General features: G+C 36.4%; 4 protein-coding genes across 4 annotated transcripts; 3 read left to right on the forward strand and 1 right to left on the reverse strand.

Moving 5' to 3' along the window:
- The first annotated feature begins 703 nt into the window (after positions 1-703).
- Positions 704-4784, forward strand: LOC125860376 (probable arabinose 5-phosphate isomerase). The gene is made up of 3 exons (XM_049540319.1): positions 704-1606; positions 2451-2674; positions 4374-4784. The coding sequence occupies exons 1-3, from the start codon at positions 959-961 to the stop codon at positions 4528-4530; spliced, it is 1029 nt and encodes a 342-aa protein (XP_049396276.1). The 5' UTR covers positions 704-958; the 3' UTR covers positions 4531-4784.
- A 373-nt stretch (positions 4785-5157) lies between these two features.
- LOC125860378 (uncharacterized) lies at positions 5158-7357 on the forward strand. The gene is made up of 3 exons (XM_049540323.1): positions 5158-5318; positions 5405-5924; positions 7235-7357. Exons 1-2 carry the CDS (start codon positions 5279-5281, stop codon positions 5902-5904), a joined length of 540 nt encoding a protein of 179 aa, XP_049396280.1. The 5' UTR covers positions 5158-5278; the 3' UTR covers positions 5905-5924; positions 7235-7357.
- Positions 7358-7768: 411 nt separating this feature from the next.
- Positions 7769-8869, reverse strand: LOC125858706 (uncharacterized). The gene has a single exon (XM_049538525.1). It carries the CDS (start codon positions 8867-8869, stop codon positions 7769-7771), a length of 1101 nt encoding a protein of 366 aa, XP_049394482.1.
- A 914-nt stretch (positions 8870-9783) lies between these two features.
- LOC125858370 (uncharacterized) lies at positions 9784-12292 on the forward strand. The gene is made up of 3 exons (XM_049538129.1): positions 9784-9959; positions 10064-10224; positions 11969-12292. Exons 2-3 carry the CDS (start codon positions 10077-10079, stop codon positions 12109-12111), a joined length of 291 nt encoding a protein of 96 aa, XP_049394086.1. The 5' UTR covers positions 9784-9959; positions 10064-10076; the 3' UTR covers positions 12112-12292.
- The last annotated feature ends 257 nt before the right edge of the window (positions 12293-12549 follow it).

The following is a 12549-nucleotide window of genomic DNA, read 5'->3' on the forward strand; positions in this document are numbered from 1 at the left end:
TGATTTTATTTCAATCAAGCTTGAAATAAATTCTGAAATAGTTATTCAATGCTTTCATACCAAATGATCCCTCAGTCCCTCACTTTATTAGTTTAAACAGGATGCCTTATTGCTTATTTTTAAAATTTCAGTTCCTAGTTTTCTTATTGATAATTGTAGTGTTTATATCAAACTTACATGATATATGTCCATCAAAACATTAGGATATCACTTTCAATAATGACTTTATAGTTTGTGAGGCAGTGTGTCGGTTGTTTGGAAAGATAGTGACTTTGGATTATGATCGCGTAATGCAGCTCATTTGGGGTGGCACCGTAAACTTTATTTTTTCCTTTCTCCTTTGAAATTCAAACTCGAGATGATCAGAAGTGAGCTTTTCTCAATTCGTCTAAGAAATGCCGAATTAAATTGAATCGAAGTTAAAAAAATAACGAAATTAGTTCATTTCATATTTAGTACACATTTTTTTAAAATCAAAAACTAAAAATCGAAGTAAAGTTTGATCAAATTGGATCGAAGAACCAAACGCCCACCCTTAGCTCTCACCACTTCTTGGATCCAAACAGCCTCTTAAACAACCATCCTTTAATTGTATATTTTCGCTAGTAAAATAAATTGACTATTAAATAGAGTAAAACATTTCCTAACAAAGGCAGTATCCGAGCTTTAAACTCGAGATCTATTTAAAGATGATGAAGATTACTTACCCGTTACCCCATCCTTGGTTATTACAGAGAGCAACTTGATCTCTGCATATTCTACACTGAATTCTGCTAAATACCAGCTTCCTCTCAATCCCCGCGTTAATAATTGAAGTATATCAACCGTTCACATTCTCTCCCGGCTTCTTCTCCCTACCACACACATTTACAGAGGTAGTAGTAGTAGTACCTTTCAATAGAGAAGGAGAAGGAGAAGGAGATAACAGAGGAATCAAGATCCAAAAAAACCCAAAAAAATGGGGTCTCTTCCACCACCATATCTGGACTTCTTTCATCACTCGGCAAAGCAAGATTCAATTGACCCAGATCAACTTCTTAAACTCTTCAAAGCCCAGCAGAATTATCTCAATCATTTCTTTCAAAATCTTGATCTTTCCCAAACTCTTAGTTTTACCCAAACTCTCCTTAATGCCAAAGGTACCATTTACTTTACTGGTGTTGGGAAATCTGGGTTTGTTTCCCAGAAAATCTCACAGACCCTTGTTTCTCTCGGTATCAAATCTGGGTTTTTATCCCCTGTTGATGCCCTTCATGGAGACATTGGCATTTTGGATCCACAAGATGTTTTGGTTATGTTTAGCAAGAGTGGGAATACGGAAGAATTGTTAAAGCTTGTGCCTTGTGCAAAGGCGAAACGGGTCTTTTTGATTTCGGTTACTTCGGTAAAGCCTAATTCTTTGATGCGTGTGTGTGATCTGAATGTGCATTTGCCTTTAGAGAGAGAATTATGCCCTTTTGATTTGGCACCTGTGACGTCTACCGCTATTCAGATGGTGTTTGGAGATACCGTGGCGATTGCTTTAATGGGGGCGAGGAATTTGAGCCGGGAGGAGTATGCTGCCAATCACCCTGCTGGGAGGATCGGTAAAAGTTTGATCTTCAAGGTGAGGAAGAGTAATATCATTCCTTTCTTCTGAATGCTCCCTTGTGAAATGTTATTTTTTTGCTGTGTTTATTGTTGTTCTGAAGTAAGATCTAGGAAATATTCGCTAAGCTGAAGGTCTATCGGAAACAACCTCTCTACCATCACAAGGTAGGGGTAAGGTTTGCATACACACTATCTTCTCCCGATCCCACCTGTGGGATTATAGTGGGTTTTTTGTTGTTGTTTCTGTTGGACCTTGGAAAAATGACTTGGGAGATACAATATTCTTGGTTTTATGTACCTTTTAATGTGTATGATTTGCTTAGTCGTAGCTTTTTATATTTTTGCAAATGCACAGTAATCAGTCCAAATCCTGGGTGTTGGATGGTTATTTATTTGTCCAAATCTTGGCTGTTAGAAGGTTAGTTTAAGTGTTAATGCTTGTGTTTTATTAAATTGCAATAGGCAGTTATTGTCTGTTGCAATTGATGTGAGGGCGAGTTTAAGGACTTGTTGGATTCTGGTATCTTTTTTTTGGATGAGGTGGATTCTTGTGTCTGTTTGGTTCTTTCACCCTCAATAGAAGATTATAGCCCCCCAGAAACTGTTCAAAGAATGCCTAATTGATTTTCTCATTGTCACGAAATCTTTTGATATACAATGACTATTGATTGGTTAGCTGCCTTAACTTTCATCCGTTTTGTGAGAATTGCATCAATTTTTCGTATGTGTTCATCTGGTTGAGCCAAACGGGTATAATAACTTGTGGAAACTGTATTACTGCAACAAGTGAGGGGGTAAAAGTTTATGCAGCTGAAGTTGAATATTCATCTTACTCCTGAGCTTGCCATCTAATTTTGCAGGTTAGAGATGTGATGAAGAAGAAAGAAGATCTTCCAATTTGCAAGGAAGGAGATCTTATTATGGATCAACTTGTAGAGCTGACAAGCAAAGGATGCGGGTGCCTTCTTGTTATTGATGATGAGTTTCATCTGCTCGGCACATTCACCGATGGTGATTTACGTCGGACATTGAAAGCCAGCGGGGAAGGAATCTTCAAGCTTACAGTTGGAGAAATGTGTAACAGGTAATTTCTTACTTGTATCTTTGTTGCATATTTGTGTCATCACCGAAAGACCTTATCAATGGGAAAAAGAACATCTGGAAAAAGAAAAGTAGAAAGGAAGAAAGATATATTGCTTCCACGAAAGACACATAATTCCTTTAGGAATAAAAGAGCAATTCTTCGACAAGCACATTTTTGTTGTGGTTAAACCTTTCTAGCCTTGTACGGTCATGAGCATTTTAATACTTTTGCTGATGTCATGGTAGGGAAATAGATCTTAGTGTTCCATTAACCTATGGCGTGGCACTTAATTTTCTTTGGCAGTCAAACTTAGGATCCTGGTGTCATCTTTCCCTTTCCAGAATATCAGTGGCATATTGTTCCAATAAGAACGTATGCCTTTTTGCATAAAGATCTGCTATAGCACTAGCTGAAGGCAAGATGTAGTAAATGATGTCGGTTGATCGGCTACTGTTTGTGCAGCGGTTGAAATGAAGTAAATGATTAATCATATGCAAGTGTCAAGTATCATGGGAGACTCTCATATTTATCTGATTGTGTTGCTTCAAGTGGGAAAATTGGGCATTGAGATGGCCAATATTACTATTTGGAATTCACAAGTTGGGATTAGGCTGCAATTTTGGCGGAATAGAGCAGGAACAACCCAGCATTTCCACTCACCCCCACCTTCTTCTTCAATACCCCGCAAACAGATAAAGGGCCTGCCTCTTGACCCTCTCTTTTTAAATACCAGGCTTGGCTCAAAGTGTGATTGAAGCTTGTCTGCTTGACATATGCCTATCCCATATCCCTCACATTCGTTCTGCCTTACTGCTGAACCTAAGTCACAGTGCCCGATCCCCTCCACAACCATCACAGAAACAGTTTAGGGTAGAAATTGGTTGTTTAGTTTTATAGATCCTCTTTTAACCATCATCTGGACTAATTTTTTTTTGTTAAACAATTATTTAGTTTGATTTATAAAACAGATCATCTAATTTAGTTGTCTTTCAAGCCTGACTAGCATGTAATAGGCCCTGGTTTGTATTCTCTTGTTAAAATTCTTGCATACGGTAGGATACAGACTGTTGATCCTCGTAAATTACTGTTATAAACATTGCATAAGTCATTGGATATTTCCTGGGATGTCAATATTCAAGTTCCCTCCCAATTAGAATTTGAATTTTGCGACATCACTTTCTTCTTCCTCGTTCAATCCAAGTAGGATGGCATCTTTTGACTAACCAGATGTGAAGCAAAGAATTATTCTTTGCTTCTTCTGCCTTTTGTTTAGCTTATAAAAAAATAATTCGTTGCTCTTCTGCCTCTGAAGCACATTGTTGATCAGATATTTTCTGGCCCCTGACGGTGCTAATAGTTGTAGTAGTAATGATATCATTGCACGTTCTTCCTCTGATATTATATGTTCCCTTTCTTTAAAAGAATTTTCGTCTCACTCATCTTTTCACTGAGAAGTTATGTTGGTATATAATTGATTCTGTTTCCTTGTATCTCTCACTATCACATGATGATGCTAAGCATGTGACGCACAACTTTGATATGGGTCTATATTGAAAAAGTAAGATGGCAATGTATATACACTCACACATTAACATAATTTTTGTTGGATGAAGAGTAATCTAATGACACTTATTCCAGATGTTATGAATAGTTACCCTCCGAGATTAAAACATTTCTATACACTTACTTGGTGTTTCAGGAAACCAAGGACAATTGGTCCAGATGCTATGGCAGCTGATGCAATGCAGAAGATGGAATCTCCACCACCTCCAGTCCAGTTCTTGCCAGTTATTGATCAAGATAATGTGTTGATTGGTATTGTTACCTTACATGGACTGGTCTCAGCAGGCTTGTGAAGTTCTTGCCATTATCATTAATTCTTTTTGTATATTGTTGGGTTTCTTACCCTATTTTCTTCAGCTGATGTTATTTAATTCCTATAGCAATGATGAATATTAGTAGTAAAATATTATAGTCATGTTATTGGACTTATAGATTGGGCTAGAGCTCTGTACCCTTCATCATTTGTGCCTGTTACAATGTACAACGAGGGAGAATGTGATAATGATGATCCTCTAATCATTATAGTTTTAATCGAATGTTGTATTTAGAGATCTGTAGCAACTCTACATTGCTGAGAGTGGCTTTTCTTTGACATTGTTTATCAATGTCTTTGTGTTCTATTATGCAAATGATGCTTTTAAAGAGACTTGTTGTCAATGTAACAATTACTAATTCAATTGCGACGAAGTTAGGTGTCAATCATTTTGTAATTTGTTGAGAAAACAAATGTATGCGTTTTTCCCATTATTTGTATTGGGGTTCGATTAATCCGTGTTTGATGCTGGAAACGTTATCAAATTTTGTTACAAGAGAATATACACGGAGGACCAAATTAATCCACTCCCATCCGTTAAGACCATTTTGATCATTTTCTTATAGAATAAAGCATATAACATGTTTGTCATAAAAAAAAAAAAACATATTTGTCCTAAGTTATAAGCTGATAAAATATCATTTCGATTATTGAATATTCACTCCTTTTTATTACCTCGATCAGTTCTGCAATATTCGCCTCAAAATTCTGTAACTTCTCCAAAGGAAATGAACGCTCAGTTGAATTCCACACCGGATTTCATTCAAGGTTAGTAAATGTTAAATTCCCCTTCTTCGCCTCTACGGGTTATGTATCTCAATCAATCCGTTCTCTGATGTGCTTTTATTTTGCAGAGAACGCCGCCGGAAGTGATTCCGACTCGAACCCGGACGATTCGCTGGAATATTATGAGCCAATCTCTTCCACCGCTGATGACGACGATTTGCAGATCTCCGATCAGATTCCAAATCATGTTCAGAACTCCGATGATGAAGAGTGCGACGAATCTAGTTATTTTCATCGCCTCCCTAATGGTTATACGAATTGCGTAGAAAACGAGATATCATCACTGGATCTAAGTGACGAGGATGGTGAACATAAGAGTGAGGTTGAAGAAGAGGAGGAGAGAATAAGAGCGGCGTCTGATACTGCTGTACGGAGAGCGTTCAGAGAGGATGAGAGCCGTCGCAACACTCCATTGACGACGGAGAATGCAACGAGAGTAATGGAAGCCATGCGTAGGATTTCTTTTGGTGGAGTGGCTCCTGATTGGACCAGCCAAGTTCCGGAGGATCAGTGGATCGATCATCTACAAAGATTGAGACGTCCACCTGCTACTACCTCGACGAACTGAAACCGATTTGCCATTAATTAGTAATTGCGTGAGCTTTACTGCTTTAATATTTTTTGTTGTAGCTCAACTACGGATGTGCTAGCTATTGTTGTTAACTGTTAAAAACTAAGTTGTGGTTAAACCTTTCTAGCCTTCTAAGGTCATGAATATGCTTTAGGATTTTTGCTGGAAATAGATTTCTTAATGTATGATGTTTGGTGGTCAAACATAAAATACTGGTACTATTTCCCCCCTCTCAATATCAGTGGCATTGTTCTAATGGGAACATGTCTTTTATTATCTGCTATAGCATTAGACGAGGGCAAGAAGATGTTGTAAATGTGGATTGACAGGCCAATGTTTGTGCAGTCATTGATAGGAAGTAAGATGATAAATCACATGCATCTTATTCCGCTTTGGAGGCACTGGTGGCAATGCCTTGTCTCTGTGGTCACCATATAATATATGCAAGTAGCATTGGAGGCTCTCAGTTTGTCTGATTGTGTTGCTTCAAATGAGCAAACTGGTGTAGAAATGGCCAGTATTGGTTACTATTTGGAATTCCGCTGCAATTTTGATGGAATAGAGCAGGAACAATCCCATCAACCTCCCCTCCTAAGGGTAGAAATTGTTTGTTTAGTTTTGTGGAGCCTCTTTCAACAGTCCTCCATAGTTGATGCTATCTAGTTCATAATATGGACTCATTTCTTTTTGTTGAACAAAGATTTGCGGTAGTATACTCCTTCATGTATTTACACCCACTCTAATTTAATTTACTTCTGTCTTTTAAAACTGACTAGCATGTGCCTTGGCTTATATTCTCTTGTTAAAATTCTCGGATAAGGTAGGATGCATACTGAGGTCTCATGTTCAAATCCCAGCGAAGACAAAAGATTCTTCCCATCGCCTTGGTGGACATAATTACCTGGTACATGTTGCTGGTAGGAGGTGGTAAGTATCCCGTGGAATTAGTCGAAGGGCGCGAAAGTTGACCCGGACACTACTTTCATAGTGCTTGTTCAATCGAAGTAGGATGGCGTCATTTGACTTACCAGATGAGAAATAAAGAATTATGCTTTGCCTCGGCCTTCAACTTATAACAAAATAATTCTTTGCTTCTGCCTTTTAAGCACATTGATGATAAGATCTTTTGTGCCTCCTGCTGGTGCTAATAGTTGTACTAGTAATGATTGTATTACGCGTTCTTCCTCTGATCTTCTTAACTTTTATTACTGTCACTGGAGAAGGAATTTAGATTAAGAATAGTCTGATGATAGTTCTACCAGAGGTTATAAATAGTTACCGTCTTGTGAGATTAAGAGAGCTTTTATGGACTTATTTGGTGTTTCAGGGAACAAAGGATGCAATGCAGAAGATGCCATCTCCAGTCCAGTTAATATCTTGATTGGCATTGTTACCTTACATGGACTGGGTCTCAGTAGGCTTGTGAAGTTCTTCCCATTGTCACCCACTAGTAAGTTACATGGAACCTCCAGTAAGTTTTCCAAGATAAGTTGTCATATATATATTAGTACTATTACTACTAATTGAAGAGAAGAGGGCAATCAAAGCGATCATTTGAATATAATTATTACAGCTCTCGAGCCTTGCTTAGTGCGGACCAAAATTCATCCAACTAAAAAGCAGTGGCCTAAACTAACTATTGAATTGCCAAGTAAATATGAAAATGAGCTTTGTCAACTTGTACTTCTTTCCATTAGCAACTATTATAACCTTCGAGGAGCTTAATGTGACGGACTGCCCTATTTTTTCTTCTTTAACCTCAAAATGTTTTAAGAAATGGCGCCAACACTTGTCATGAGTACTTGAGCAACAAGTGCGATCCCCTCTGCCATACAACTTCTTGATTACTTCCTGTTCAAGATTAAATTATTTCAAATGTTGTACCCTTATATTGGATTTGGAAAGAAGATAAATTAGGAGACGAAACTATTTCACATTCATATACCTGTGGGAAGGATAAGGTCCATTTTCTGAGCGATGAACTCAAAATTCTGACAGGCTTCTCTGTCTGACAAGGCCCAAGTAACAAAGTTTCAAGATGAGGAAAATCTGAACAAAAGTTTTCAGGATCAAGACCATGGGGAAATTTCCAACAATCCAAGTGAAATTCCCGTAACATTTTACAAGCATGAATATCCATGTTAAAAGCAACATTTTTACTTTCACAATTCCGTGAAACGAAATGGAAAACTTGTAAACTCGGGACAATAACTTGTATGTTGGTAAAAGAATTAAAATCACCTACGTTCACATACAACTTCTTCAAACGATCCAACTTAGTTAATACGATAAAGCTTATCCCCCAACAATTCACCAAACTCAATTCTCTAATATTAGGGCACTTACTAATAAACTTGGATAGTATTTCTTCACATAATATGATGCGTTCCAATTTCAACTCTTGCAAAGATGAAATTATTCCTTCACCACATAATACATACTTATCAAATTCACAATCAGTTAAATGAAGAATAGTAAGACATTTCGACTGAAAAATATAAGGCAAACAGTAATAACAATGTTGAACATATCTCATCTCAATTCTCAAATATACTTCATGGAAATCGTTTCCGTCCAGCAATTTCATTGTATCGCGGATATTCATGTCATTGAAAAATAGAATGCACAATACTCTTTGTTCAGCATTGAACAACTTATTTTTAAAATCACAGAGAAAAGAAAGTACTGATTTTCGGAAATCGCTGGTATAATATATAGGATTTTGTTCATGAAAAAGGGATTGATTAAAGTGGAAAGCCAAGTATGATGGAATATTACGATGCCAATTTTTCGAAACAAGGCGGATATTAAGTAGGTCATGAAAACTAAGGTAGGAAAATATCGAATGAAGAAGATGATCGGGCAATTGCAACGTTAGATCTACTGAATTTTCTGGAATATCTTCAACTGTTTGAGAAATGAGGAAGAGTTCATCATCACCATAGTGTGGAAACTGAAACATTAGCACAAAACCCTACTTTACGTGATGTATCAAAACGTACGCCATATATCAGAACGAGATGTGATGTATACTTTGATTGCTGGGTGGGTGGGGAACTGGTGGCGCCGGTTTAAGGTGAAAATAGAGGAGAGAGATTTACGGTGAATAAAGATAATGATGAATCAGCAGTTCTATCTATGTTTTAATTTTATTTAAAATATTACTATTTATTACTACTTGTATTTTTTTTTAATCACATAGTCATAATTTTTATAATAATTTTTTATAATCATTGATAAAAATAGTTGGAGCATGCTTAAGAAAGAATTTTGTATTAAATTAAAAAATGTTAATAAAATATAATCACTCGAAAGAGCAATTTTTATACTAAACTACACACGAATGATATTTTTATTCATTTTACATAGTTGTTAGTGCTGCCTTGCCGACTGCTACTAAATGTTTTTATGTTTTTTTTTTTTTTAAAATGTCTTTATACTTTGATGATTTGATCTTCCTTTTATTTTCCATTTGCATAAAAAAGTCATTTTAGAAATATTGAATCAAATCAAATTTAAATTTTTAAAAAACAAACCAAATTCTTTTCCAAATCAAAATTCAAATAATCAAATCGAAGAATCGAATGTCTACCTCTATGAGCCGATTTATAATTTTTGGATATGAGAAGTAATTTTGTCTTAATTACTATTTTCTCCATTTTAATTTATTTGTCTTATTTTAATCTGAAATAATATTTAAATTTAAAAATATGTCAAATATATTAAAATATTTTTTAATACTATGATGTAAAATATATCATGTAGAAAAAGTTAAAAAATTGCTATAAAAAAATACTCTCTTTTAAACCGGACAAATATTGAAACAAGAGCACAGGTAGAATGGGTAATTATGGAAATTGAATTGACGCTGCTTCTCTCCCTATTTAACCTTCTACTCTTCTAAAGTATTTCAGAAAAAAATAAATAATTTGGAAGCAGAGGATTATTCCGATTCACGGGACGTAGTGGTGTAATTGAAAAGGATAACTATTTTTTTTTGAGAAGCCCCTGTGCTGCAATAGCGATTCAATTGTGCATTTGGTGATTTTTGAGTAAGTTTTACATACTGCCGTCAACCTGTTTGTGAAAATGCCTAAGCGAAGCTATTATTTGACTAAATTCATTATTATTAAACTAAAGTTTCACTGTAATCCAGGGTTTCTGGGGTGATGGCTTTGAGGCGTATGCTTGGGTATTCGGATGGAGAGTTAATGAGATCAGATGCAAAACCCTGCACAAGACTAATGAGACAAACAGCTGGGATCTTTTCTGTTGGAGGAGCATTAGGATTTTGGATTCTTTGCCGATTGCACTATGGTTCGTTTTATATTTCTCCTTCGGTTGTTCTTAATCTTCGTGTTACTTTGGACCTAGGAATTTAATTGGAATGCACTAAATGGAATTTTTATCTCTAAATTTACAACAATGAGAAAATGTGTTTGTTTAATTTATTGACTGATCTCCTAATATTGAGTAGTGTAGTGCTTTTACAAATATCAAATATCTAAAATGGCATGTTGTTTTGAGAAACAAAATTTTAAATTTAAAGGTAAGATTTTTTCTCTAAAGATCAAGTGCTGTTTGAGCTTGTTGCTTTGCAAGAGGATTGTCGCAGTTCATTTACCTTGTTTTTGGTTAATTTATCTTTCAGAGTGTTCTCAAGCTTAGAGTTGCAGCTCCTAGGCTCTAAATCTTCCTCCATGTGTTGCCACCCTGTATCCTTCTTCTTTCACTGTCATGCTCTACTTATAAAAAGGGTGGATCAATGTAGTAATGGTCGTCGCTTTGTTTGGGTAAAGATGGGCCTAATTAATCCTTTTCACAATATTGTTGTTGCGCTGAGGCAAAGGGGTGAAAAAGAGAGGAATTTGGCAGTAGAGTTGGGTTTGTAAGCTTGTATTCTGCGGAAGTATAATATAAGAAATACTTCCCGAGGTTAAAGAAGAGAGCGAACCAGATAAGGCAGGCTGGAAGAAGGAAGAGGACAGTGGACTTAAGTGGGAATACATCTGTACATATTCATCATCTAAAGATATATCTTTCATTACAATAGTTATATGATAGGTCGATCTTTTTATTGGAAAACTATGTCCTTGAGCTCAAGGTTTCAGTTTCTTCACACTAGTAACCCCATTGACTTCGGCTTTTACTAATGACTTAATCAGCTTCACTGGAACCCATATTGTGACTTGTATGCTGCCCTCCTAGGTTGTGGCAACTTTCTACTCCTCCTGAGTTGTCTTGCCGTATCGAAAATGACTTAAAGCATCCAACCTTCTTCGGCACTTCCCAGTCCACAACATACCTTGTCATCTCTTGATCCATCTGAATCACATCCTTGCTGATCCAATGACAAAGAAAGAACGCTTTTGTCTGAGTACTGTTTCACGTATTCATTTAAGCAGGAGTTTGGTTCTTGTTGAGCTCTGAGTGTTTGGATCTTTTGTTGCTAGAAAAGCTCTAAAATGCAACAAGGAAGAGACGAAGGTCACCAGGATCAGGGGCGGATCTAGGAGGGGGCTAGGGTGTTCACCCGAACCCCCTTTGCAAAAAATTACATCGTGTATATACATATATATATATATATTTATTTTTTAATTTTTTTTTTTGAATCTCCCAAGCACAAGACTTAGAGGTTGGCTCACTAGTTTAGGAGGTTCAAAATTGGTTCCAAGTTCAAATTCTAGGCACTATATTTTTAATTTTTTGAACCCATTAGTGAATATCCTGGATCGGCCACTGACCATAGACTTGGGAATTTCATGTGCTTGCATGTATTTGATATTCTCAGTTTTGATCTTTGTACAGCACCTTAAAGTAGTTGATTGACTGCTGGAATGACTTCTGAATTTTATAGATAAAAAGATTGTTGCATCAATTTCCTACAATCTACAGTTCTTTGTGCTTTTCTCCTATCAATCCTCTCTCCCTTGACTTTGTTGATTAGTACTGAGCTCTGAAGGGCATGCTTCTTTTAATTAAAAGTTGTTGTAGATTACCGCGTCTTGATTATGCATGTTATTTCTTTTCTGATATTGCATGTCGTACCCTAATAATACAGGTCCTAGAATCACAGTTCCTAGAAGTCTTAGATGGGCAACTTGTGGGGCTGTTACTGTGAGCTCAAGCACCGCTTTGCTAGTTCGTCTATTTAGTCCTGAATGTGAACCACAAAATATAGCTGCCTACGACAAGAAGGGATGATGTTTCTTTTCTTCAGAGATCAGTATGTAAAAGTTTTACAGTAAAACTGAGGCATGATGTCCTATTTAATTCTTGTCCAAGTTTTTAAGGATTCTCCTTCCACAGGCATAACACATAAGGCTGCGTGTGTTAGCCAGTGGAGAACGACCAGCGTTTCAATGCTAAATTATTTTCTCAATGAGGGCCTATTATATTTGCCACTATTATTTCAATTGCTATTGTGTAAAAATGCTGCAAGCACTCGAGAAGTGATGCTTAATCTGGCTAAGTTTTCTCCTAGCAGCTAATTCTATAAAGAGGAAATACTTATTTGTGGGAATGATTTATCATTTGGCGTAAGCTTCAAAGGTTATCCGATAGTATTTCTACACTCCAACAAGATCTTACTACTATTTCTTCAATTTTGTAAACTTCAGGTCAAATACTATTTCATTAGCT

The sequence above is a fragment of the Solanum stenotomum genome, chromosome 3 (genome assembly GCF_019186545.1).
Source record: "Solanum stenotomum isolate F172 chromosome 3, ASM1918654v1, whole genome shotgun sequence".
Taxonomy (NCBI): Eukaryota; Viridiplantae; Streptophyta; class Magnoliopsida; order Solanales; family Solanaceae; genus Solanum; species Solanum stenotomum.

Excerpts from the sequence above, each read along its gene's own strand:
- LOC125860376 (XM_049540319.1), top strand. The coding sequence starts at position 959 with ATGGGGTCTCTTCCACCACCATATCTGGACTTCTTTCATCACTCGGCA. Across the intron at positions 1,607-2,450 it reads GTAAAAGTTTGATCTTCAAG|GTTAGAGATGTGATGAAGAA; the intron begins GTGAGGAAGAGT and ends CTAATTTTGCAG. Across the intron at positions 2,675-4,373 it reads GTTGGAGAAATGTGTAACAG|GAAACCAAGGACAATTGGTC; the intron begins GTAATTTCTTAC and ends TTGGTGTTTCAG.
- LOC125860378 (XM_049540323.1), top strand. The coding sequence starts at position 5,279 with ATGAACGCTCAGTTGAATTCCACACCGGATTTCATTCAAG. Across the intron at positions 5,319-5,404 it reads CACACCGGATTTCATTCAAG|AGAACGCCGCCGGAAGTGAT; the intron begins GTTAGTAAATGT and ends TTTATTTTGCAG.
- LOC125858706 (XM_049538525.1), bottom strand. The coding sequence starts at position 8,869 with ATGTTTCAGTTTCCACACTATGGTGATGATGAACTCTTCCTCATTTCT.
- LOC125858370 (XM_049538129.1), top strand. The coding sequence starts at position 10,077 with ATGGCTTTGAGGCGTATGCTTGGGTATTCGGATGGAGAGTTAATGAGA. Across the intron at positions 10,225-11,968 it reads TCTTTGCCGATTGCACTATG|GTCCTAGAATCACAGTTCCT; the intron begins GTTCGTTTTATA and ends CTAATAATACAG.